General features: G+C 48.1%; 3 protein-coding genes across 4 annotated transcripts in view; all 3 read left to right on the plus strand.

The window, feature by feature from the left end:
- The window catches only part of PCDHGB4 (protocadherin gamma subfamily B, 4), a 129,471-nt gene that overhangs the window by 92,491 nt on the left and 9,171 nt on the right, over window positions 1–27,809 (plus strand). Inside the window, exon 2 of the mRNA NM_001102513.1 lies at window positions 21,666–21,724. Within this exon, the coding sequence (NP_001095983.1) occupies window positions 21,666–21,724 (59 nt within the window). The remainder of the gene's footprint in view (window positions 1–21,665; window positions 21,725–27,809) is intronic.
- PCDHGA8 (protocadherin gamma subfamily A, 8) overlaps window positions 1–27,809 on the plus strand; it is a 124,154-nt gene that overhangs the window by 87,174 nt on the left and 9,171 nt on the right. Inside the window, 1 exon segment of the mRNA NM_001099705.1 lies at window positions 21,666–21,724. Coding sequence (NP_001093175.1) covers window positions 21,666–21,724 — 59 coding nt within the window.
- PCDHGC3 (protocadherin gamma subfamily C, 3) overlaps window positions 3,951–27,809 on the plus strand; it is a 33,030-nt gene continuing 9,171 nt past the window's right edge. Inside the window, 2 exon segments of one of the 2 annotated variants that reach the window (NM_001114080.1) lie at window positions 3,951–6,514; window positions 21,666–21,724. In NM_001114080.1, the coding sequence (NP_001107552.1) occupies window positions 4,082–6,514; window positions 21,666–21,724 (2,492 nt within the window). In that variant the 5' untranslated portion in view covers window positions 3,951–4,081. 2 annotated transcript variants of the gene reach the window in all.

Raw genomic sequence — 27,809 nt, forward strand, 5'->3', positions numbered from 1 at the left:
TCCGTTGTGGGGGAACTAAGATCCCACATGCTGCATTGTGTGGCCAAAAAGTAAATATTAATAAAGATATAATAGAATATAATTTGTAATCTTTATTCTTAAAAAAGAAAAGATTGATATAGCTGTGATGTGTCAGGGAGTACTATTGTTATACCCATTTTATAGATAAAAATTAAAAATAAAAGCTTCAGGACTTCCCTGGTGGCTCAGGGGTAAAAAATCTACCTACCAGTGGAGAATACACGGGGTTGGATCCCTGATCTGGGAGGATCCCACATGCCACGGAGCAACTAAGCCCATGCACCACAACTACTGCGCCTGTGCTCCAGAGCTGGGGAGCCACAACTACGGAAGCTTGCATGCCCTGAAGCCTGTGCTGTTCAACAGGAGAGGCCACCCCAATGACAAGGCCTCACACTGCAACTAGAGAGTAGCCCCTTCTTGCCACAACTAGAGTAAAAACCTGTGCAGCAACAAATACCCAGCACAGCCAAAAATACATAAATAAAATAAAAAAAATAAAGGCTTCATGGTTATAGCGCTACTAAGTATAATATGCAGTATTGGAACTTGAGTCTTTTTTGACACTAAGGCATACTCTTGACCACTGTAATATATTCACTTACTATTTTAAAATTGTTTGCTGCATCTTGTTGATCAGAGGCTCTCTTGGAATCATAAAACAGAGAGGAAAAAAAGATGGAGACTGGAAAATTCTATCGATCCTGTACACTAGTACTTCCATTTTCACTGGATGTAGGTGACAGCAAGTTTTTTGTCCAGTGTGAGTTACGTGACCACACCTTACTTGGCTCTTTGGCAAACTATGTTTTCTCTTTCAAATCATTAAGTTAAACAGTTTAATTAGGGCCACTGGTAGCTTTAAAGGCAGAGACTGTATCTTCCAAAAATGTTCTCTCCTAGGGAAAATGGATACACACAAATGAATATATATAATCTTTACTGCTTTTTATGATTACCATTAGCATAAAGATTACTATATTGATTAGCATTAAGTATGGGGAAATGTTGGTCAAAGGGTAAAATTTTTAGTTATAAAATGAATAATTTGTGGAATCTGATGTACAATGTGGTGACTATAGTTAACAATATTGTAGTGTAACTTGAAATTTGTTAAGAGTAAATCTTAAGTGTTCTTACCACACACATTGTAACTAGATGAGGTGGTGGATGTGTTAACTATATTGTGTTGATCATCTCACAATATATATATATATATTAAATCATGTTGTACCCCTTTTAAATTCATATAATTTGATCAATTATACTTCCATAAAGCTGGAAAAAATGAAGCATTAAGTGCCTGCTGTGCTAGTCACTGAGGAAGTAAATGATAATCAAAACAGGCATGGTCTCTGCCTTTTTGCAGCTTTATTTAGTCACTTCTTAGTGGGAGAAGCAGGCATTATTCTTAAGCACTATAGAATTATAAAATTTTAAATTGTTCTATATTCAACAAAGGAAAATATAAGGTTGTCTGAGGGAGCATAACAAAGGATCCTGATTTTAACTAGGGTCGAAGAGAAGACCTCTATTAGGAAATTACATTTAAACTGAGACCTGAAAGATCAGTAGAAATAACCAAAGGGAAGGAAAGGAAAAAAAAAACTTTCCTGGTAGAAGAGCAGCCTGCGTGGAGAGCTTCGTTGCTGACCACACAGCAGCGTAATAGAATATCCAGGGGAAAGCTTGAGAACTTGGATACTAGGCAAAAGATGCTCCTGAGGAGCTGTGAGCTGGAGAATCTTCTGATCCAATTAAAAATTTAAGAACATCACTCTGGCTACTGTGAACAGTGGATCCAAGGAGGGTTCAGTTCTGTTGCTCAATCGTGTCTGACTCTTTGTGACCCTGTGGACTGCAGCACACCAGGCCTCCCTGTCTATCACCAACTCCCTGAGTTTACTCAAACTCATGTCCATTGAGTCTCCTCCTGCCCTTAATCTTTCCCAGCATCAGGGTCTTTTCAAATGAATCAGTTCTTCACATCAGGTGGCCAAAGTATTGGAGTTTCATCTTCAACATCAGTCCTTCCAGTGAATATTCAGGACTGATTTCCTTTAGGATAGACTGGTTGGAGAATGGAATGGCAAACCACTTCAGTATTCTTGCCTTGAGAACCCCATGAACAGTATGAAAAGGAGGGTTTTGTTGGCTAATGAAGAGGTCTTAGGAAAACTATGGGATTTATTGTTAAAGGGAAAACTATTTCAGCTTTTAAAAGCTAGTTTTTGAACACCAGAATGTCAGTTAAGTTGTGAATGGGGGCAAATGTTTGATAAATCAGTACATCTGAAAAACCCACTAGATCAGTGCTTCCCAAACTTTAATGTACGTTCATATCACCCTGGCATTTTGTTAAAATGCAGTTCTGATTCAGTAGGTCTGGAGCGGGAACATTTCTAACAAGCTCCCATGTGATATCCATGCTCTTGGTCTTTGGCTCACACTTCGAGTAGCAAGTGACTGGGCTACTATATATGAACTAAATTCTATATTCTAATTGTCTAATACCTATCAGCCTTCGTAGTTGTTTGGACAGTTGTCAATTTTGAGTATTTAAAAACTAGAGGTTTTAAAAGATGAATTAAAGTATTGACATAGGTCAAATATGGCTTTTCATCTCTTCTATAAATAACCTATATATACTTACTTCCTATATACTTATTTAACCTGTCCTCTGCTGCTTGGCCTCAAGTTTCAGTTAAACTTCAGAAAGGACTATATGCAATTAATGTGTACAGAAATAATATGTGATTCTTTACATCTAGTATTTAATGGGAGATGTATATCATTGACTTGCTCTGATGCCAGGATTTTATCTGCCTTATTGATTTAATAAGATAGGAACACAGGAACCCTTAGAGGGTAGTTTGTTTTCAAAGTATGTATGACTGGGTTCTAACTTATACTTGACTCTCTTATTCATTATCCTAGTCATTACTGTTTTGTTTGATTACAATCTTAAATGCAGAAAAACTCAGACTCTTCATTCCCTGGCTAAAGGTTTTGTATTTTGGATATCCCAATAATTTTATAAAGGTCCCAGGTGGTAAATAAAACCTGGTCATTTTTCTTTTTTTTGCGTTGGGGGGGGCAGTGAAGAAGGGATGTTAACCTTTATTAGCAATGCAGCGTCTCTTTGTGGCATGCCTCATGATCTTGAGAAACAGATTGATCAAGTAAAGAAACTTTAGAAATTATGCTTTCTGATTGAGATTATGCTTGTTGGAACATACAGGATAGAAAAATTTCACATGCTCCCTCATTGTTAAGAAATAAGAACTAAGCAATAACATTCAATTTAAAAAGATATCTGAAGTATGTTTTTAAATTTCACAAAACAAAGTTAAACCAAACAGTGGTAGCTCCTGTAGATTTTTCTCTACTGGGGAAGTGACCGGAATGCTACAGTCGCATTTGTTAAGAAAGAAAACAAAAATTGTTATTAACACCTCAAAAAAAAAAAATGCTAAATGCCTCTCTACTAGTAGAGTCCAGCTAGGTGAGTTTTACCTAGTCCTCCAGTAAACCAGGTAACGTTATGTCGTTTTTTGGTTAGGTTTGAACCCCGTTTTAGGGATTAAAGATAGCGGTTAAAATGTTTAACAGGGCTTTTTGTTCGGCTTTTAGACTTGCAGGAAGGCCAGCTTCAGCACCCCGTAGCTGGCTTTCCAGCTAAGGTAGGTTTCGGATGTGCAGCTTCTGCCAAGGTGCTCTGGCTGTAAACTCTGGAAGGAAGCCAAAGGAAAGAAGTTCCCGGCGCTAGTGCTTATCCCGCTCAGAGGGTCCGGCGCTGGCGCATTTTTCGTGCAGTTATTGGCTGGGACTCTGCGTGCCGCTGTCGGCCAATGGAGACGCTGGAGATCTGGCCCCGGCCCGTCCCCTCTCGGCGCCTCGGGATGAGGCTGAGACTGAACAGCCGGCGAGCAAATCAGCGGCATCCAGAAAGCCATGTCCGACTCGGAGCCCAGCGCCCGAGCGCTAACCCGCTGAAAGTTTCTCGGGAAAGAAGCCGGGACGATCTGGACCCTGCTAAGAGGAACTGTCTTTGAGTGAGATGGTCCCAGAGGCCTGGAGGGGCGGACTGGTAAGCACCGGGAGAGTGGTGGGAGTTTTGTTGCTTCTGGGTGCCTTGCACAAGGCTTCCGCCGCCGTCATTCGCTATGAGATCCTGGAGGAAAGAGAGAAGGGTTTCGTGGTGGGCAACGTGGTCAGGGACCTTGACTTGGATCTCGGCAGCCTGTCAGCTCGCAGGCTCCGGGTGGTGTCCGGAGCTAGCCGAAGATTCTTTGAGGTGAACTGGGAGACCGGAGAGATGTTCGTGAACGATCGCCTGGATCGAGAGGAGCTGTGTGGGACCCTGCCCTCCTGTACCATAACTCTGGAGTTGGTAGTGGAGAGGCCTCTAGAGTTGTTTAGCGCGGAAGTGGTGATCCAAGACATCAACGACAACAATCCCTCTTTTCCTACTCGGGAAATGAAATTGGAGATTAGCGAGGCCGTGGCGCCAGGAACGCGCTTTCCGCTCGAGAGCGCGCACGATCCCGATGTGGGAAGCAACTCTTTACAAACCTATGAGCTGAGCCGAAACGAGTACTTTGCGCTTCGAGTGCAGACTCGGGAAGACAGCACTAAGTACGCAGAGCTGGTCCTGGAGCGCGCCCTGGACCGGGAGCGAGAACCAGATCTCCAGCTGGTGCTGACGGCGTTGGATGGAGGAACTCCGGCTCGCTCCGCCAGCCTTCCTATTCGAATCGTTGTGCTGGACGCGAATGACAATGCACCCACCTTCAACCAGTCCTTGTACCGGGCGCGTGTCCTGGAGGATGCACCCCCCGGCACTCGTGTGGTCCAAGTCCGTGCAACCGATCTGGATGAAGGCCCCAACGGCGAAATCATTTACTCCTTCGGCAGCCACAACCGTGCTGGCGTGCGGGAACTATTCTCCTTGGACCTTGTTACCGGGGTGCTGACAGTCAAGGGTCGACTGGACTTCGAAGACGCCAAACTCCATGAGATTTACATACAGGCCAAAGACAAGGGCGCCAATCCCGAAGGAGCACACTGTAAAGTTTTGGTAGAGGTTGTGGACGTAAATGACAATGCTCCGGAGATCACAGTCACCTCTGTATACAGCCCAGTCCCCGAGGACGCCCCTCTCGGAACTGTCATTGCTTTGCTCAGTGTGACCGATCTGGATGCTGGGGAGAACGGGCTGGTGACATGCGAGGTTCCACCAGGTCTCCCTTTTAGCCTTACATCTTCCCTCAAGAATTACTTCACTTTGAAAACCAGCGCAGCCCTGGATCGGGAGACCGTGCCAGAATACAACCTCAGCATCACGGCTCGAGATGCGGGAACCCCTTCCCTCTCAGCCCTCACGACAGTGCGGGTGCAAGTGTCCGACATCAACGACAACCCTCCACAATCTTCCCAGTCCTCCTACAATGTTTACGTTGAGGAAAATAACCTGCCTGGTGTTCCAATACTAAACCTAAGTGTCTGGGACCCCGACGCCCCGCAGAATGCTCGCCTTTCCTTCTTTCTCTTAGAGCAAGGAGGTGAAACAGGCCTAGTGGGTCGCTATTTTACGATAAATCGTGACAGTGGCGTCGTGTCGTCCTTAGTGCCCCTGGACCATGAGGATCGGCGTGAGTTTGAGTTAACAGCTCACATCAGTGATGGGGGCACTCCTGTCCTGGCTACCAACATAAGTGTGAATGTATTTGTCACTGATCGCAATGACAATGCCCCCCAGGTCCTATACCCCCGGCCTGGCCAGAGCTCAGTGGAGATGTTGCCTCGAGGTACTGCTGCTGGCTACCTGGTCACACGGGTGGTGGGCTGGGACCCAGATGCAGGGCACAACGCCTGGCTCTCCTACAGCCTCTTGGGAGCCCCTAACCAGAGCCTTTTTGCTGTGGGACTTCACACGGGTCAAATCACCACTGCCCGCCCAGTCCAGGATACAGATTCGCCCAGGCAGACTCTCACGGTATTGATCAGAGACAATGGGGAGCCATCGCTGTCCACTACTGCGACCCTGACTGTGTCAGTAACTGAGGAATCTCCTGAAGCCCTGGCTGAGTTCCCTGCTGGCTCTGCCCCCAGGGAGCAGAATAAAAATCTCACCTTTTATCTACTTCTCTCTCTAATCCTGGTCTCCGTGGGGTTCGCAGTCACAGTATTAGGAGTGATCATATTCAAAGTTTACAAATGGAAGCAGTCCAGGGACCTATACCGAGCCCCGGTGAGCTCCCTGTACCGAACACCAGGGCCCTCTCTGCACGCAGATGCTGTGCGGGGAGGCCTGATGGCCCCACACCTTTACCATCAGGTGTACCTTACCACTGACTCGAGACGCAGTGACCCACTGCTGAAGAAACCGGGTGCTGCAAGCCCACTGGCCAGCCGCCAGAACACTCTGCGGAGCCTCGATCCAGTGTTCTATAGGCAAGTGTTGGGTGCAGAGAGCTCCCCTCCTGGACAGGTAAGGGTTAGCAAGTCACCCTGGAATGATATTAATGCTTTTTGATTCCTGCATCACTTTTAGGAATGTATGTAGCCATCTTCATTTTCAGTCATCAAGATGTTTTCCTAATGATGCATCCACATTTTTACTTGGCTTTTCCCAGATCAAACGTCGTGCCTTTTCGGGGAAGGAGATGGCCCGGCTAGAGTGTGGTTTGTGGTCCCACACAGTGTGGAGTTAATTCACTCATCTGTGGACACAATTCACACCCTCAGCATTCACTTGCCATAGCAACTAACCAATCCTACTAAAGGGCCATTAAGCTTTAACTCACCATCTCAGCACTCAGAGCTTAGCTTGGTATCATTTGCATTGAGTACAAGTTAATGGAAACCTCTAGCCAGTGGCAGCTGCTAGGAGTATAAAAACTACCTCATCTGTCCATCTTTCAAATGATTGCCACATCTGCATTAAAACTAATGGTTTGCTGATAATTTTCCTTTGACTGCACAGATCCTCTTCCTCATTCTCAGATGGCTTTCTATGAAAGAAATAAAATTCTAGAGTCCTTTAAATTTTATTTCAAGGACACAACAGGAAATTTTGTGCACATTACTTACATGTGCATTATAGAAAATTTGGAAAAAATGGAAAAATATAAGAAAAAATTAAAACTAATTTTATTCCCAAACCCAAAGGTAACCACCATTCATTGTAAAAGTAAAAGTAATATTTATTTTTAAAATAAATTCAGAAGGACATACAGTACAAAATGAAAGTTCTTTTTGCCCTAAGTGTTAATTCCTATCCTTTCACCATTATTATTATTATTTTGGTATAAATGTAGTGTGACAGGCAGATTCATACCCTGAGAAAAAAGATAAAGCTTTCATTTATTCAGGATAGTGTCCAGGCCTTTGTTTTGGAGTGCAACTTAAACACACTTCTATTTGTGGGAGAACGACTATAACTTTGTTACTAGTAAGTATATTATTGCTATCAACCTTTGGGTCTGGCAGTTAGACATAGGAAGCTCCACCACTTATCATCCATGAGTCCATGGCCACGTTAAATTTTCTAGACCCATTTTTAGTATGTGGAAAAGAAGTAGCAAGAGTTTTATAAGATTAGTGCATGATACAATATATGCACCGTGTTTGTTGTGTCATAGTTCCAAAAAATTCTTTAAATACTAACCTGGAGACAGTTCAAGATGACAAAGCAGAGGCATATATGGAAAGGCTAAGGAAGGATGAAAGCCAGAGAGAAGCAGCTGCTGCTTTTCTGGTCAGACTGGAAAACACTGGCATTTTCCTTTGAATGATGTTCTCAAACGTGGTTGCACACCAGAATTACCTAGGGACCTTTTAAAAATCCTGAAGCCCAGGCCACATCCCAGATGGATTAAAGCAGTCTCTTGGAATGGGACACAGGCGTTGGTATTTTTTGAAGGTCCTCAAGTGATTCCAGTGTGAAGACAAATTTGAAAAGCTTTGCACTAAGACATGCCTGTCCATCAATTAGCATGTTTTTGAAACTAAGTTATTTTGAAGTTCACAGAACCAGCAGCCAGCCTTGTTTTGCCAGGCTGAACTTAAAAAAATTCTATAATGTTATTTCTCAACCTTAAATTATTATATAGAATAGCTCTAGGAAAGCACTATAGGGAAAATGTGAGATATTTCAGTCATCTAAGGAGAAAAATCTTCTTCAACCACTAGCACCCGGGCAACTATTTCTTTAAAAATTTAGAGCTCAGCAATGGGTATGGTGTTTCTTTTAGGGGTGAAAACATTTTCTTCTAATTATACTGTAGTGTTTGCATCATTTTAGTATATGTGAATATACTAAAAACCGTTAAATTGTACATTTTAAAGGGGTGAATTGTATGGTGTAATGGATAAATTATGTAGCTCAATACAACTGTGTTAAAAATCTAGAGATGGGAGAATTACATACTTGGCATAAAAAGGTCAAGTCTAGGATATATAGGATTCGGGCTTTATGATCCTCCAGTTCAAGTATTAATATTATAGATATGTTTGTTTTGGTGTCAACTTGCAAATAAAAGGGATTGAGATCTATAAGAGGTTTAGTTCTTAGATATTAAAGCCAGCAAAAAGGGTCAGTTGATGGCTACAGGGATGACAAACGGTTAGGAAAATGATTTAAGATGTTACAGAAAGAGGTTTTATTTCTTTCTAGACAGACTAGAGGTGAAAGTGGGGAGACCCTAATACTGCACTTGATAGACTTTACACAAGTCTCCTAACATTTCTGAGCTTGTGTTCTCAAATATAAACTCTTCCAAAATTGTGTGAGAATGAAAAGTAATGTATATAAAATGTATAACTATAAAATACTCATGAAGTACCAGCATTCAATAGATACTTTTTGAACTAACAAGTGATAATAGCACTAATTCACCGTATATTGGTGAATCTACCAGACACTTTAAAAGATGAAAAGGCACAGTCCCTGCTCCTGTGGCACATGGAGTACCATAGGAGACAGACATGCACACACTCCCACAAAAATGGTAAGGGAGATCTGTATAATACAGGAAGCAATGGGAGCAAAGGAAAGGAAACACCCCAATCAGCCTGGGGAAATCAGGAAGAATTCATACAGGGGATGATGCTTGATCTGAGAATGAAAGTTGAGTAGTAGTTTATCAGATAATAAAGGGGAAAGGCGAGTAGCGAGGGACCCTTGCAGGAAATTCCATGCAGAGGGATAATGTTTTTTTTAATATTGCTGAACGTTAAAGTGTATTTGTAAAACAACTTTTGCAGGAGATAAAGTGAAGCAAGTAGGCAGGAGTTAAATCTTGAGTTACCTTTAGGCTGTGCCAAGATTTTTTATTTTATTCTATATCCGTGATAGTCATTGCAGAATTTTGAACTGATATAACGTCGTCAGAGTTTTTGTTTGCTTGTTTTGGAGTGATTATTCTGGTAGCCATAAATGAAATGTGTGTGAGTGTGCTTAGTTACTCAGTCATGTTCAACTCTTTGCAACCCCATGAACTGTAACCCACTAGGCTCCTCTGTGCATGGAATTGTCCAGGCAAGAATGGTGAAATGAGTTGCCATAATGGATTGGGGATATTGGGACTGGAGACTAAAGAAGATTTGAATGTGTACTCAGTCATGTCTGACTCTTTGCCACCCCATGGACTGTAGCCCACCAGGCTCCTTTGTCCATGGGACTTTCCAGGCAAGATTACTGGAGTGAGTTGCCATTTCCTCTTCCAGGGGATATTCCCGGCTCAGGGATTGAACCCATGTCTCCTGCATTTGCAGGCAGATTCTTTACCACTAACTGAGCCACCTGGGGAAGCCCTGTAATGTAACATGGGGCTATTATATTACATTTAGAACATTTAGACGGCTATTATAGTATTTGAGAAGATTGAGAAATGCTTGAACCAGCACAATGACAAGTATAGATTGAGGGACGTAACTATAGTGAAATTATCAGCACTTATTCATTGACATGATAAAGGGAAGATGGAAGAGGAATGAGTCAAGAATGATCCTCCTTACCCCTCCCCACTGGCAGCTTCGGGGGAAGATGGTGTCATTCTACTGAGATAGTGAATCCTGGCATAAACACCTTATAAGTCCGACGGATTTACACCTGTCATTCCCATGGGAGAAGGTTTAGGTGTTTGGGGCTGAAAGAACACAGAAAGCAGATACCTCCCTTTGAGACCAAAATGTTGGTTGCTGGCCTCACCATCGAAAGGATATTCATGAAGATCAAGGGTTTGGGAAAACACCTGGGAGGATAACCTCTGGTTTTGCTACTGGTTTTGGAAATCCCATGGTCAGAGGAGCCTGGCAGGCCATGGGGTCACCAAGAGTCAGATACGACTTAACTAAACACTACCACCAACAATAATTGGCAGCCTAGGTGAGGATTCAGATGAATTTTCTAAAAATCTCACATGCAAATCGGGATAGATTTTTCTCTTTGTGTTCTGGTGTGTTTGTGACTCCAGTTAGAGTTTGCAGGTAACTACAGTGTGAATTGAACAATCTTTCTGCATTTGTGCAAGGTGGTAGCCAGGCCCCAGGGAGGGTGAGATCAAGTCTCCCTTGCCAAAAGGCCCCCTAGGGCTCGGTGAAAAACTTGGCTCTTTTGAAACAGTCACAGTTGGTAATTAACAACATATCAAGCATACCATGGTGTCAAATAAAGGAGATTTGTAGGCACTGGTGCTGTTGGTAGCTGATCTCAATCATTCAAGAAAGCTATTAAATCTGTGAACATTAGCATTCTGCCAGGTAATGAGATTTAGTCCTTAGCGTCTCCCAAACAAGCTGATTCTTTACTGATTTGGAACGTCTCCCTCTCCTGGCTTCTCCCCCTCTCCTTCATTCCTTCCATACTGTCCTTGAAATTAATGAATGGCAATTTAGTATATCACCAGCGACTATCCGAGTAAGAGAGATTTGGTTTCTGCTGCGCCTTCTGTTACAACAGAAATGTGTACTGCATAAATTTAATAGGCTGCATTAATGTGTAAGCCTTTTCTGCAAAGAGATGGATATGTTTCTGAATAATATGCAGAGGGTCAGAGTTTTTTGTATAAAGCAGTGCTTCTAATTAGCTGTTGCTCTAATACAATCAGAATGAGGCAGAAGCTACTCCTTTAGAATATTGGTGGATGACAACACTGGCTTGAACAAAGTGACCAGTCTCAAATGGCTACTCACTCTCTGGGCTGCAGGTTGCTAGGGCTCTCAGGCTGTCGCTGTTTTCCCTGCCGAAAAGGGGCGGGGTGAGGTGGGGTGGGGATTGGTGAATTAGGGAAAAAAAACAAAAACATATATGTTGTCTGCCTCTCTATAGAGGTAATAACCCATGGGGGGAAAATGCTGTTGAGCGGGAGGAAGGCGAAAAGATAGGTGGGTTTTTGTGGGTTTTTTTCCCCCTTCTTCCAATACTGCGTCGCATTAACCCTGCTGCTATTGGGACGTTCTCTGCTTAGCCTATTGGCTGAGCCCAGGAGTCGCTGTCTGCCAATCGGGTAGAGGAAGGCAGACAAATCTACCCCGCCACCAGCAAAAAACGGCGCGTAACCCTTGCGGCGCCGGCCCAGCCGCGCAAGAGCTGGCGTGGGGAAAGGGAGATAGGTGTCTCCAGCTGCTGTGGCTGTTTGGGGCGGGTCAGCTTCTGGGGCTTCTCAGGACCAGATAGAGAACTAGCGGGCAGCAGCAATGCTCGGCAAGGTGAGAGGCTGGGTACAAATCTGCCGGGGGGCTACCCTTTTGTTCCTTTTTTGCCACCTGGGTTACGTTGGTGGGCAGATCCGATACCCGGTCCCAGAGGAGTCACAGGAAGGGACTTTTGTGGGGAATGTCGCCCAAGATTTCCTGCTGGATACCGAGAGCTTGGCAGCTCGTAGGCTGCAGGTCGCTGGAGAGGTGAACCAAAGACACTTCCGTGTGGATTTGGACAGCGGTGCCCTGCTCATCAAGAATCCAATCGATCGAGAGGCACTGTGTGGGCTCAGTGCCAGCTGTATTGTGCCCCTGGAGTTTGTAACAGAAGGGCCTTTGGAAATGTACCGAGCAGAGGTAGAAATTGTGGATGTGAATGATCACGCCCCCCGATTCCCTCGGCAGCAGCTGGACTTGGAAATTGGGGAGGCAGCTCCTCCAGGACAGCGTTTCCCCTTGGAAAAGGCTCAGGATGCAGATGTGGGGAGCAACTCCATCAGCAGCTATAGACTAAGCTCCAATGAACACTTTGCCCTAGATGTCAAGAAGCGCAGCGACGGCAGCCTGGTCCCAGAGCTGCTCTTGGAGAAACCTTTGGATCGGGAAAAGCAGTCAGACTACCGCCTAGTGCTGACTGCTGTGGATGGCGGGAACCCCCCGAGATCTGGCACGGCAGAGCTGCGGGTGTCAGTGCTGGACGTGAATGACAACGCCCCAGCCTTCCAGCAATCCAGCTATAGGATTAGCGTCTTGGAGAGCGCGCCAGCCGGCATGCTGCTCATCCAGCTCAATGCCTCCGACCCAGACCTGGGTCCCAGTGGTAACGTCACCTTTTCTTTCAGTGGTCACACCCCTGATCGTGTGAGAAGCCTCTTCAGCCTGCACCCCACTAATGGAAAGCTTACTCTTCAAGGACCCCTAGACTTTGAGAGTGAGAATTACTACGAATTTGATGTGCGGGCTCGAGATGGGGGCTCTCCAGCCATGGAGCAACATTGCAGCCTTCGGGTGGATCTCCTAGATGTGAATGACAACGCCCCCCACATCACAGTGACCTCAGAGCTGGGGACTCTCCCCGAGAGTGCAGAGCCTGGCACTGTGGTGGCACTCATCAGTGTGCAGGACCCTGACTCAGGTTCAAATGGGGACGTGAGCCTCCGTATTCCTGACCATTTGCCCTTTGCCCTCAAGTCCGCCTTCAGGAACCAGTTCTCCCTGGTGACTGCTGGGCCCTTGGACCGAGAGGCCAAATCCAGCTATGATATCATGGTCACTGCTTCTGATGCTGGGAGCCCTCCTCTGAGTACCCACAGGACCATTTTCCTTAACATTTCGGATGTGAATGATAACCCACCCTCTTTCTTCCAGAGGTCACATGAGGTGTTTGTTCCAGAGAACAATCGCCCAGGGGACCTGCTCTGCTCCCTTGCGGCCTCTGATCCCGACTCTGGCTTGAATGCACTTATCTCCTACTCTCTCCTCGAGCCCAGAAATCGAGATGTGTCAGCATCCTCCTTCATCTCCCTGAACCCCCAGACGGGAGCTGTTCATGCGACTCGATCCTTTGACTATGAGCAAACACAGACGCTGCAGTTTGAGGTGCAAGCCCGGGATCGGGGCAACCCACCCCTTAGTAGCACTGTGACTGTTCGTCTGTTTGTGCTGGACCTCAATGACAACGCCCCAGCTGTACTCCGCCCTAGGGCTCGGCCTGGTTCCTTATGTCCCCAAGCACTGCCTCCATCAGTTGGTGCTGGCCACCTAGTCACAAAGGTGACCGCTGTGGACTTGGATTCAGGTTACAATGCTTGGGTTTCGTATCAGCTCCTGGAGGCCCCAGATCCCAGCCTGTTTGCAGTCTCCCGCTATGCCGGGGAGGTGCGGACAGCTGTTCCCATCCCAGCTGATCTCCCGCCACAGAAGCTGGTCATTGTGGTAAAGGACAGTGGTAGCCCACCACTCTCTACCTCCGTCACACTCCTGGTGTCCTTGGAAGAAGACACTCATCCAGTTGTCCCTGATCTTCGAGAGTCTTCGGCTCCAAGGGAAGGAGAATCCCGCTTGACCCTCTACTTGGCTGTATCTCTAGTGGCAATTTGCTTTGTTTCCTTTGGCTCATTCGTGGCGCTCATCTCGAAGTGCCTGCGTGGGGCTGCCTGTGGAATGACCTGCTTTCCTGCTGGCACCTGTGCCTGTCTCACCCGGTCTCGAAGGAGGGAGGGGCTTCCTCCTTCCAATGGGATCCTCCGAATCCAGCTAGGGTCAGATGATCCTATCAAGTTCGTTGATGTGGGCGGCCACTCTCATGGCTGTACACCCTTGGCTTCTGCACCCACTCGGAGTGATAGCTTCATGATGGTGAAGTCACCCAGTGCACCTATGGCAGGGGAACCCGTTCGCCCAAGCTGCCCACCCTCTGATCTTCTCTATGGGCTAGAGGTGAGACCTTTGCAGGCTCAGCCAATGCTTGAGGGTTATTCAGATGCAGGCATGTGGCTGGGCCTTGTCCCAGAGAATATATTGGTCTCTCTGTAAGAGCCTGTAGTGATGTTGCCACTTCTGTGAGTGGTGACTGTGTGGTAGATGATGTGCTTAAGAAGCATTTTGTGAATTAACCAGGGAGTTTTCACAGATGAATTCTTGGGGTGGATTATGCCCTTGTCTGAGAGTAAGAAATGAAAGTGAGTGATCAAAAGATGGGGTGTTGTGGAAACACGCTGCTGGAATGTGGAGCACATGGAAGGCTCTCGTGTACGAGGTGCACCTAAACCCAGGTAGTGACTTTCTCTCCTCTTCCTGAATGAGGGGCCAGGGTCTAGAATACCTTAATTCTAGGTTACCATTCCCCAGTGGACTGAGGGAAACTTATATCTTTGCTCCACAGTGTCATCTACTCCCTCACCCACTGTGAAAGGGACTCTCTGCTTGAAATGTTGTTGTTTGGTGTTCAGCCGCTAAGTTCCATCTGACTCTTTGCAACCCTGGACTGTAACCCACCAGGCTCCTCTGTCCATGGGATTTCCCAGGCAAGAATACTGGAGTGGGTTGCCTTCTCCAGGGGATCCTTCCAGCCCAGGGATAGAACCCACATCTCCTGCATTGGCAGGTGGATTCTTTACCACTGAGCCAGCAGGGAAGCCCCTCTTGAAACATAAGAGGAAAGAGCCAAGGGATTAGAGAGGCAACAAGGTGGAAGCAAGGGTCTTTTTGTCCGAGGTCTTCAGGTCTCCCAATCAAGTCCCCATTGGGATCAGAGCTAGATGCAGTCGATTGGGGCAGAGGAACATTACCTCTTTGGGAGTGGGGAAGGCAGTAAGTGAAATCACTAAGTATCAAAACCTGTCTTGCTGCTGAGGAATTCATAGAGACAGCCAATCTGGGAGTCTTTAAGTAGAGTTCTTCTGAATTGATGAAACCATGAAGCCTTGAGGCCATGCCTAGATTCTAGCCACCTTCCTTGGGTGACCTGGATCAGTCCTAGAAGTGTTCTCATCCCCCACCGCAAGCTGTGATGCCCATTCCATAGCTCATGTGGAATCTCAGAAAAAGAGAATCCTTATAGCCATCGATGACATTGAGATTCCTCAAGGTACTGCTGGAGAGTCCAAGCAAGACTCTGAAGGGTCCTAACAAATCTTTTCTTTCACTCTGGCAGTGTTTGGCAGAATGGGATAGGGAGGGGGTAACACGTGGGCTTTGCTTCCTGGAGAAGGACAACATTTTGATGGTTCAAGTGAAATAGTGGGAGTTTCTGAAGTTACACAGGAAGTTGCTGGGACTTTGTACCACTTTGTCTTCCCTGTTGAGCGCCATCTGAGCTGTCAAACTTTGCTGCCAAGGGAACTGAATCAACCTGCAGCACGAAATAAGTGGGGAGGTAGGAGGCTTCTGTGACACGGATTTGCAGCGCTGGTTCCTAAGGTTTCCAGGACTGAGGAGACTTTATAATTGGTTGAGAGGAGACAGACTTTTGGGCCAATCAGACTTAGAGCCGAGGTGGGGGATCTGATCTTCTAGCCCGCCTCTCCTCCCCCAGCTCCCCAGCTCCACTCAGATTCAATTCCCCTCCCCCCCAACCCACCCCCGCCATTTGGTGACTAAGAAGAACTGCTGCAGGCAGACAAACCTCGGAGCAGTTTTTAAGAGGCTGGAAGGAGACATAAGAGATTTCAGCTGCTACATTCCAAGCCCTGGGTCTACCTTGGAGACAGGACAGCACAGAGTCAGTGTCCAGGAAGGGACTTCTGGGTCATGGGGCCCAAGACACCCCCACAGCTCGCTGGGAAATGGCAAGTGCTGTGCATGTTGTCCTTGTGCTGCTGGGGCTGGGTGTCTGGGCAGCTTCATTACTCTGTGGTGGAGGAGTCTGAGCCAGGGACGCTGGTGGGGAACGTTGCTCAGGATCTAGGCTTAAAGGTGGCAGATCTGTTGAGCCGCCGGCTGCGGTTGGGCGCTGAGGAGAATGGGCAATATTTTTCCCTGAGCTTGATGAGTGGTGCTCTGGCAGTGAATCAGAAAATTGACCGAGAGAGCCTGTGTGCAGCCAGCACCAGCTGCCTGCTGCCAGTACAGGTGGTGACCGAACACCCCCTGGAACTAATCCGTGTAGAGGTGCAAATCCTGGATCTCAATGACAACTCTCCGAGCTTTGCCACCCCTGAGCGAGAGATACGCATCTCAGAGTCAGCTGCACTGGGGACACGGTTCCCACTGGATAGTGCCCAGGATCCTGACGTGGGCACCAATACTGTGAGCTTCTATACTCTAAGCCCCAGCAGCCACTTTTCTCTGAATGTGAAGACCCTAAAAGATGGGAAGCTGTTCCCAGAACTGGTGCTGGAGCAGCAGCTAGACCGTGAAACCCAGGCAAGACATCAGCTGGTGCTCACTGCTGTGGATGGGGGCGTCCCAGCCCGCTCAGGGACCACCCTTATCTCTGTCACTGTGCTGGATATCAATGATAATGCTCCAACCTTCCAGTCCTCAGTTCTACGTGTGGGACTTCCAGAGAATGCACCCGTGGGCACACTGCTGCTGCGCCTCAACGCCACTGATCCAGACGAGGGCACCAATGGCCAACTAGACTATTCTTTTGGAGACCATACGTCTGAGGCAGTGCGGAACCTCTTTGGCCTAGACCCTAGCAGTGGAGCAATCCATGTGTTGGGTCCCATTGACTTCGAGGAGTCAAGTTTTTATGAAATTCATGCAAGAGCCCGTGACCAAGGACAGCCAGCCATGGAAGGCCACTGTGTGATTCAAGTGGATGTGGGGGATGCCAATGACAATGCCCCAGAGGTACTACTGGCCTCTTTGGTCAACCCTGTCCTGGAGAGCACACCAGTGGGCACGGTAGTGGGATTGTTTAATGTGCGGGACCGAGACTCAGGGAGAAATGGTGAAGTGAGCCTTGATCTCTCTTCAGACCTGCCATTTCAGATTAAACCTTCTGAGAACCACTACTCACTCCTAACCAGTCAGCCTTTGGACCGTGAGGCTACATCCCACTATATCATTGAGCTGCTGGCCCATGATGCGGGCTCGCCTCCCTTGCACGCACATCTCACCATCAGGCTCAACATTTCAGATGTAAATGACAACGCACCCTACTTCACCCAGCAGCTCTACACGGCTTACATCCCAGAAAACCGGCCTCCAGGCTCCCTTCTCTGCACCGTGGCTGCCTCCGATCCAGACACTGGGGATAACGCCCGCCTTACCTACTCTATTGTAGGGAACCAGATTCAGGGCTCCCCAGCCTCCTCCTTTGTGTATGTCAACCCCGAGGATGGGCGGATCTTTGCCCAGCGTACTTTCGACTACGAACTGCTGCAGATGCTGCAGATTGTGGTGGGCGTTCGAGACTCTGGCTCTCCCCCGTTGCACGCCAACACCTCTCTCCACGTGTTTGTCCTGGACCAGAATGATAATGCCCCAACTGTGCTGCACCCTAGACCGGGTCGGGAATTCTCACTCCCCCAGCGTCTCCCTCGCTCTGCCCCTCCTGGCTCCTTGGTCACCAAGGTGACAGCTGTAGATGCTGATGCAGGCCACAATGCCTGGCTCTCCTATTCATTGTTGCCACAGTCCACAGCCCCAGGGCTGTTCCTGGTATCTGCACACACTGGTGAGGTGCGAACAGCCCGGGCCTTACTGGAGGATGACGCTGACACCCAGCAGGTGGTGGTCCTGGTGAGGGACAATGGTGACCCTTCACTCTCCTCCACAGCCACAGTGCTGCTGGTTCTGGAAGATGAGGACCCTGAGGAAATGCCCAAATCCAGGGACTTCCTCACACACCCTCCTGAGCGTTCAGACCTTACCCTTTACCTCATTGTGGCTCTTGCGGCCACCAGCCTCTTATCCTTAGTCACCTTCACCTTTCTGTCAGCTAAGTGCCTTCGGGGGGACGGGGATGGGGGTGGGGGTCAGTGCTGCGGGCGCCAGGACTCGCCCTCCCGGGAGTTCTATAAGCAATCCAGCCCCAACCTACAGGTGAGCTCAGACGGCACACTCAAGTATATGGAGGTGACGCTGCGGCCCACAGACTCGCACAGCCATTGCTACAGGACGTGCTTTTCACCAGCCTCTGACGGCAGTGACTTCACTTTTCTAAGGCCCCTCAGCGTTCAGCAGCCCTCAGCTTTCGCACCGGAGCCCGACGCCTTCCGGTCCCGCTCTAACACACTGCTGGAGCGGAGCCAGGTGAGGGCTCTGCGCTACCCCTGGGGGCGGAAATGGAAACGCCGCCCACCCACATCAGGGACTTTGAACTTGGCATCTGCTCCCTCTGGTGGGGCTTGACTCTAATGTCTGTCGAATGTCGGGACTGGATGGATTGTGCAGAAGCAGAGGTGTGGCCGAGGCAGGGATGGGGCGCTGTGTCTGGGGAAGTGATGGCAACTGTGGGTGAGGGGGGAGAGAGGATAGGGCAGACAGAAAAGCATGGGGTCTGGCGATCACTCTGGTGTTTTCCATCAGATCCAGGTCTGGGTAGAGGCAGCCACAGATCCCTTTCTGCAGCCAACCTCCTAGGCTCCAATGCAGGCACGCTCTGCTGGTCTTGAGGTTTCTTCTTAGGTTTCTTCCCACTCTCTTGACTGGTGACTTCACTGTGATTCACAACCCTCTTTATTCCCACATCAAACCAACACGTCTGTGGTTGGCCCATGTGCCACGCACAGCGCACAGGCTCCCCACGCTGCACCTGCGCACGCCCCTCGCACCTGGCCGTCCTTGTCCTCATACGCCGCCTTTAACTGCCAGCCGATTGCAAAGGGCTGTCCCGACAGCTCACAGCTTCCCTCCCACCTTGCTGCCAGCCTCAGAGGTTTTAACCTGAGGGAAATACCAGGTCTTGGCCGCCCCACTTATCCCCGCCCCGGCCTGGACTGGTCGCCTCCTGGTGGGCCTCTTGGTGGCCCGAGTCGCTAGTGCTGCAGCCACTGGGGGCGCTCTAGGTGCGGGGTGGGCGGGACTCTGTGACCCATGGGCTGGTGGGTCAGTCTGGGCCCAGACACTGAGCAGAGTTTGGTGGGCGCCTCCTGCCCAGAAGCCTTGCTCAGGAAGGCCACAATGCCCTGTGGCTCAAGGGGCAGTGGGGCCGGCCTGGGACAAGTGAACAGACCTCTGTAGGACAGGCCGCCTCGGCCCTCTGTGGCACCACCGACCCGTCCTATGGCTGGAAGTGGGAACCTGGAGCACCTGGGTTCTGGATACTAAGACATAGGCGTTTGGCGCCGTCGTGCCCACATGGGCCCAGCGATCTACCATCAGGGCTTTGTGTGCTCAGTTGCTTCAGTTGTGTCTGATTCTTTGCCACCCTATGGACTGTAGCCCACCAGACTCCTGACCATGTGATTTTTCCAGGTGAGAATATTGGAGTGGAGTGCCATTTCCTTCTCAATGTCGGGGACTTTGGAGTTGACCAAAGCTTCCTTCATAGTTCAGTCAGTAAAGAATCTGCCTGCAATGCAGGAGACCCAGGTTCGATTCCTGCATCGGGAAGGTCCCCTGGAGAAGGAAATGGCAATCCACTCCAGTATTCTTGCCTGGAAAATCCCAGACAGAGGAGCCTGACTGTAGTCCATTGGGTCGCAAGAGTCAGACACAACTTAGCAACTAAACCACCATAAACTGCCACCAAAGTATCTAAGACTCTGGCAAGCCCTTCCTTCCCCTGCTGTTGGAAAACCATGACCTCTGCCAGAAACCAGCAGGTGGTTTCATATTTGGGGAAATGTTTGTTGTAAAATAACGTAATTTTCTATAACTCCAGGAGCTTTTAGTCAAAATATGTCTGTACTCCACTCTGCCCCTACCGAATCAATTCTATTTTGGAGCAACACCACCATGGGATTCTGATAGCTGATTGAGAGAACCTTACTACGGATTTCCTCTAAGAACCAAAGCATCTCCTTTGCTCTTCCCCACACTTATGTTGGGTTGGTACTAGCACTCCTCACCCTCCCTTATAACTGAGTTTCACAGAGGTCAAGTGACTTGCTCAAGTTCACATGGTAAGTGATAGACAAAGATCTAGTCTAGATTTGTTTAACTCCAGAATCTCTGCTTTCAGTCACTTGGTACTTCTAAAGGTGGAGAACAGGAGGGATGGTTTACACCTGCTGGGACAAGGCAAAGGTGGACATTCTTTCCCCTTTCAGGGCGTTGCTTGTGGAGAAAAGTCTGCTGGGGCTCCTTATCCCTGAGCAGCCCTAACTGGACAAACCTGGACCCGCTGTCCTTATGTAGGCTGTGGGTTCTCCTCGGTCCTGTCCTCCGGTCTGTCATGGCTCCTGCATCTCGGTTTAAATTGTGCTGTGTCGAAGAATACTGTGACTGAGAGCTGGGCATCCCTGTGCCCTTCCCATGGCATCTGCAGAATGGTGCTGGTGACTCCTGTGGTACCTGGAATGCTAAGTTTCTGGGTTTCCTCACATCACTGCCACCTGTGAGACTTAAGAGTGTGTCATTTGGCAGCCCTGAGTCTTCCTTCTCCCCCGTATAATTGGAGATGCTCACACCTCTCTCTCCTCTCCTGGGAGTGAGTGTGAGAATTAACTACCAGAGCAGTCCAGAATGGCGAGGAAACAGCTCTAGGAGTGCTCTGTGAGAGTGTGTGATGGGGTAACACACCCTCTGGCAAGGCTGGGAGGAACTTGGAAGTGAGGTGGCTGGCTCAAGTCCCACACCTTCATCCAGGTGGGGGATGGCTACAGATCTGTGCCTTGGGAGCCCTGGAGATTGACTTGGCTCTGCTTGGAGGCTGTGGGAGCTTGATCTCTGCTGGGCTCCATCCCAGCAGTTCTCTCCGTCCCAGACAGAGCAGCCTTGTTCTCTCCTCCTCAGTCACAGCCATTGTCTGGCACAGAATTCTGGGGGTGAGAGGTGTCCTGGGGCTTGGATGCCCTGCAAAGGCCCAGTCTGGCGTGACTCCTAAATTAATAATGTATTTAGCTGTGGGAAGGGATCCTTGAGAGAGAGGGTCTGAAGGTGTCCTTCTGAATGTGTAAAGGCCCAGCCTGGCATGAAAAGGGTTACCAGGAACAGCAGCCATCTTGCCGCAGAGGGTGCTTTGTTCCCAGCTGAGGAGCTGAATGAAATTCTTTCTAGGGCTGGTGGAATTCTCATCCAAAAGCCTCCCCTGCCACTTTGAGGGCCCTTCTCTGCGCGTGCATGCACACACACACACACATCCCGGTACCCCTTGAACCTCAGCTCAGGAGTTCTGAGGTGGGGGGCAGGGAAGAAGGGGCAATTTGCTTAGGGAAGGAACCTGAGTTTGTTCACTGTGATTGGATAAATGTCATTTTACTTCTTTGGGATCTCAGACCTCTGAGACCTGAGGGTATAATTTATCTTTGAAAACGAGCCCTCCCCACCCTCACCTTAGCCCTTTTTGGTACTCAGCCTCTTTCCCTCTGTTTTCTCCACAGCAAGCCCCACCCAACACGGATTGGCGATTCTCTCAGGCCCAGAGACCCGGCACCAGCGGGTAGGTGACTGCCTCTCCAGCCCACCCTCTTCTCTGCGGCACTTTCCTCAGTGCTGACGTGGGAGGAGATGGGGGGAGAGAAGGGGAGGGCTCAGCTTTGGCTACAAATGGCTTCCTCCCTCAGTTCCAGATTTCAGGAAGGTTTTGGGGTATTGGGGGCTGGTGCACAAACCCCAGAAGGAAGAGGCTTCTAATGTGGCTGTTTTGGGAACACACACTCATCCCATTCCCTTAGCCCCACCACCCAAACCTTTTCTTGTGTCTTGGGGGCTCTGTTGGAGCTAAGCATGGTCATAAGGTTGGTCTCTGGGTGGAGAGGAGGCTTTTTATACCTATCTGTCTGGCTCCGTCCCCCTGGCCCAGATTTGGCTGCCCTCCATCCTGACTGGGGTTCAGGCAGAGGAATCTGGGACAGAAGGAGGAGAGGAGAAACTGTCAGTAGTCAGAGGCTCCTCCAGAACCTGCAAGAAGGAGCTGAGGCTGAGGGGAGGGAAGCCAGGCGGCTGCAGGTGGGGCTGAGGTGGGAGAGCCGCCTTGGAGGGGCAGGTCGCCCAGGCCCCCCGGCCCTGCCTTCTCCGCTTGCAGGCCTCTGGTCTCTCCACTCTCAACCGTCCTCAGCTCAGAGCCCATCTTAGTCTGCCTCTCCCTCCTCCTCGTCTCTCTCTGTTTCTGTCTTTATTGCTGTGTCTCGGTCCCTACCGTTTGTGTCCACCTGCACTGATCTGTGCCGTGCGCTGCCCCTGCTATGGCTAGGTGCTCAATAAATGTGGAATCAATGAATAAATGTGACTCCTCCTTAGTCTCAGTCTCTGTTTCTCCTTTTCTCTCTGTCTCTGCCTTCCTCTCACTGTCCCTGACTTCTCTTCTGCCTCTTCTCCTTTGATCACTTCCTAGTGTTCTTCTGTCTCCAATCTCTATTTCTCACTATTTTTGCTTTCCTCTCTGTTCTCAGCCTGTGTTTCTTTGTTTCTGTATATCTAAGTCTCTTTTCTGTCTCTTTTTGCCTCATTCTCTGTTGCTCTTTATTTATCTCTAGGTTTTTATCCTGACTTTTACTCTGCGTCCCTCTCCCTGTCTGTCATTTCTTAAAACTTGTGGGCAAGCCAGCACACAACGTAGGCGCCTGTACCCCGCAGGCGCTCTCCCTCCCCTGCCCCTCACACACAGAGCCTTTGATCCCTGCTGTCCCCAGTACACCCTCCCTTCCAGGCTGCCCCAGCTGCCCAGATCAATCTGGTATGAATTCCTGCTAAGACAGGAACACCCTGGGGTAGGGGTGGAGTGGGGGAGGACTTCAGCAAAAGACCTGCAGTTGGTCTGAGGGGAGAGGGGTGGGCTCTGGGCCAGGCCTCCCTGTTAGAAGTCGGGAGCCTGGTGGAGTCCAATAGGCCCAGAAGACAGAGAGGGGCGCCGAGCTTGGGCTGCCTTCCCAGCTCCTTGCTAGCTGGACACTTGCTGCCCACGTTCCATCCAAATGCTACAGGTGCTGAGTCCTCACTGCCACCAGAGCCCAGGACACCTTGGTGCAAGGTGGAGACTCAGGTCCTGGGCTTGTGAATCCTGCCTCTGGTATCGTGGTCTCAGGCAGTTCCTGGCTGAGGCCCCTACAAGGCAGCAAACCTGACGATTTGGATTGCCCTTGCCCTCCTCTTGACCCCCGCTGTCTCCTTTCTCCCTGCTGGTCTTGCCAGCCTTCCTGCAGGTTATCCATTAGGTCATTCGTTTATTCGTTCATGTATTTATTTATTCAACAAATATTTATTGAGCATCTACTATGAGCCAGGCCCTTTGCTGAACACTAGTGTATAACAGTGAACAAGCAGATACGATCCCTGTACTCATAGGCTTCCATGCCAGCAAGGAAGACAGAAAATTGACAACAAATTACACTAAAAACATTTCTAGTTAAAAATCACAGTAAGTTCTTTTTTTTTTTTTTTTTAATTTTTTTTTTTTCACAGTAAGTTCTAAGACAGTTATGTGAGTGTAATGAGGGAGGGGGATAGAGAACGGAAGTGACATTTGAGCTGAGGTGATGAGAAATACAGGGCAGTTTGTGTTTCCTTGGCCCTCCACCACCCCAGGCCACGTGCTGGCCCTGAAGCAGAGCTCACTGCTGCCTTGGCAGCCTCAGCAGTGGACTAGGACGTGCCCTCTGGGGCACTTACCCCACTCTCAAGTCCCTTTTCATTATGTGAGAGACTTGGTAGCCTAACTACACGTGGGAGCTCTTGAGATGGAGGAGAAGGCTCAGGAACTCTCCCTTCCTCGGGTAGCTTGAAGGGGACGGAATCAAGAATTCTGATTGAGCTGCAACAGGGGCCCAGACAAAATCATTGTTAGGGGCCTGGTTCAACAACTGTGATTTCCCTCTTTCATTCATCCAGTAAATAGTAACAGGTGGTTACTGTTTTAGGTATAGGAGATATAAGATAGACATAATCTCTGCCCTCAGGGAGTTTATAGTGTGTTGAGGGAGACAAATATTAATCAAATAATTACTCAAAAAAAATTGTGAGATTCCAGCTATCCTAAGTGCAATGAAGAGCATACAGTAGGTCTTGAGAGTATACAATAGGGATGTGACCTAGCCAAGGGGCAGGAGGACATCAGGAAGAAATGAGGTTGAGAATCAACCAGCTGAAAGAAAGGGGAAGGGCATTCCAGGTGGAGGAAAGAGCATTTGCCAAGGCCCTGTGGTGAGCCCTCTCATGATCAACAGAGTGGTGGGAGTTTTTCCCTGCTGCCAATCTGATGAGTCGAGGGGAGCGAGAGGATGAAGAAGGGCGGTTTCTCTCATTCAGGTGAACCCTGGTTCTGGCCCATCTCAGCCACTGGCACACCAGGTTCAGAGCAGGGCTAGTGTTGAGTTCTTCAGTAAACCTGGTTCAGGTTCAAGCCAGTGCTGTGGCACATTGCCTGGACAAAAGGGAGTTTTCTGAAGTCCTTGCCTGCCAGGGGCTCCTCTTCTCTTCCACCATCTATGCTCAGGTTGTATCCTTGGCTTCTAGTCCCAACAGCTGTTGTCTCAAGCCTGAGCCCAGCAAGCCAGTTCTCCTTTTCTCAGGCTGTGCCCCAGGCCCCTCCCCGCCGCTGTTCCCAGCCTCTGCCCAGAGGAGACTCTCCACTTGGCTTCCCCTGGTCCCCACACTGTTCTGCTTTGATGGTACCACACTGCCCTTCCCCTTCTATTCTGCCTTCCGCAGGGGACACTATCTTTCCCTCTGTTTGGGCAGCCATTCAACAAACAAACCAATAGCAATTTACTTTTTTCTGCTCATAATCCTTGCTCATTATAGAAACATGAGAAATAGAGAAAACAGTTTTTAAAATCACTCATAATTTTACAACCCAGGGAAACCACCACTAACTTTTTTAATACAGAAAATTTCAAATCTATGCAAGAGTAGAAACACTGGTGTAATGAGACTCTCTGGCCTCACTCTCCATCTTCAGCTAACCCTCTGACTTGTTTCGTGTCTCCCTCCTCCCACCGAATTATTTTAAAACAAATCACAGCCATTGTATTTCATCAGTCTTCACTATCTTTCACAGATGATTCATTTTTTAAACACACAAACACTAAAAGTAATTGATTAATAGTAATAATAATATTAATTAATATCATCAAATACTTAGTCTGTATTCAGATTTCCCCAGTTATATATTGCTCTCTGTTAACCTGTTTGTGTGCTTATCCAAATTAAGGTCCACATTTTGTAACTGCTTGAGAGTCTGATGTCTTAAGCTCTCTTAATATTTTTAAATGTATTTCAAACTTTTTTCTTGGTACACTTAGCACGCGCAAGCGGCTGCTCTTGCTTTTTCTGCTGTTGCTTTTGTTTCTGCCACTGCTGCTTTTTAAAATCTAATCATCTAGATGAACTGATCACAGACTTGTTCACAGGATATCAGCACATTTTAATCCCAGTCAAGTAGTATATTTCTCACTAGTTTTGTTTGTTTTTGTTAGTAATTGAGGTCATACTGTCCATCAATATTGTAGCCTGTTTTTTTTTTCTCTTTGCACCACATCATAAGAAAAGTTCTTCATAAGTCATTTAATTATTGCATAATAGCCTCTCTAATGGGTAAACATTTTAGCTGATACAGACAGGCTTTTACTACATTAAAAAGATACACATGCACTTAGATTGAACACAGTTAAGCCCAGGCTAAGGTCAGGGGTGACTTCCCCATATTTCTCCTTGTTTTGAGCAGGATGCAGGGAGCGTTTAACCGCAGCCTGGCCTCTGGGGTTGTCCCTCACACACACACCCCCAGCACACCAGAATACAAACTCCTTAGGGCAAGATCATATCGTCTCTTAAATCCTAGGGCCTGTCACAGGCACTGACACTTGGAAAATGGTCAGTTAGATGTAGTCCGTCTCCTTCACTATTATTTTTCACTGTTCCTCAAATCCTGAAAGAGTTCCCATCCCTGCTGAAGCCCAGTATGTTGTTATGTATAAGATCAGAGGCTTTGGAGTCACATTAGGCCAGTTTTGTGTGATTTCACAACAGCTGCCTCTTGCCAGCTGTGTGGTTTTGGGAAAGTCTCTCAACCTCTCTGAGCCCCGGTTTCATCCGCTGGGAAATAAGGATAATAACACTTACCTGTGGGTGTTTCTTGGGCTGAAATAGACAATATGTATATAATTTAGTCAGCCCAGTACCCAGAAATAAGAAGCTCTCAGTAAACGGCTCAACAAGAACTCTCTCTCTGCTCATCTCCTGCCCATGTGCTTGGCCTCCAGCCTTCAGTCATTTCCTAAGAACCCTCCTCGCAGCCCCGCCCAGTCCGTCATGGTTCCAGGCCCACCTTTCCACTCACCTTCATTCCCTCAACACCATCACCCACCAGCACAGGGTGTCTGACCCTGTTGTCCGCTCCAAGCCCCCTGCTGCTCGCCCCATCTGCTCTCCCCACTGTATCCACATTAGGCCCTTTGTCTCAGCCTGAGCCCTCCTGCCTCAGCCCTGCCCCACCAGGGGAGCCCAGGGAGAGCTCAGTCTGCCTGCAAGTGAGGACTCCTGGGTTGTCATGGAGACAGAGGTGGCTGAGGCTCCATCACTGGGCTCTTGCCCTCCCAGAGGTGCCCCCCATCCCTCAGTCTTCTCATGGGAGCAGCAGTGATCTTCTTCTTTTTTTAATGCCAAGAACTTAATGGTTCGTTAGTCACTCAACAATATTACAAATATTTTAAAATTACTTAATATAAAGAGTTGGCAGCAAACTATTCTATTACAGAGTTAAATTACCAGTACAACAGACTGGAGATTTAGACATCTGGAAGGTAACAGTAAAAGAAACTAAAATATTTTAATAAAAAATTCAAGTTGGAGGAGTTTACCTACCTTAACAGTGATCTTTAAATACTTAATTGACAACCCCCTTTTATATACCTCAGAGATTTCCCAGAGCTCTTAGGATAAGAACACAATCTCCAGTGTACACTTTGTAGCCCCACCACCACGTCCCGTAGCAGCCACACTGGCTTTGTTAGTGCTTTGAGCTCGCTGAGCTTCGCCCAGCCTCAGAGGCTGGGGCTTTTTGCTCCTTTTGCTTGGAAAGCTCTTCCAACACTACCCTTCTCCTAGTTGACTTTACTGTATCACTCGAGTTTTTACTTTAAAATGGCTCAAACCTCTTAAAGTTGAAAGAATACTATGATGAACATCCAGATACTCTTTTAAACTTAGATTCATCAGTCGTTAAAATTTTGTACATTTATTTTCTCTTTTCTCTCTGGCAACATGCACACACACACACCCTGAACCATTTGAGAGTTGCAGACCTAAAAACATTTGAAGTACTTCAGTATCTCTCTCCTGATAACAATAACATTCTCATACATAACCACAAAAGAATGCTCACATTTGAAGACTTTAACATTAATGCAGTAATACACAGTCCACTAGCAGATTTTCATAAACATTCCCCAAATGTCCTTTTAACCTGGTTTTTTTTTTTTTAACGCCAGAATTCAATCAAGGAGTGTAAATTGCATTGGCTTGTTACCTCTCTTTCATCTCCTTTAATCTAAAACAGCCTCCTTGCCTTTTGAAGGTTTTGTGTGTGT

Source organism: Bos taurus, chromosome 7, assembly GCF_002263795.3.
Source record: "Bos taurus isolate L1 Dominette 01449 registration number 42190680 breed Hereford chromosome 7, ARS-UCD2.0, whole genome shotgun sequence".
NCBI lineage: Eukaryota > Metazoa > Chordata > Mammalia > Artiodactyla > Bovidae > Bos > Bos taurus.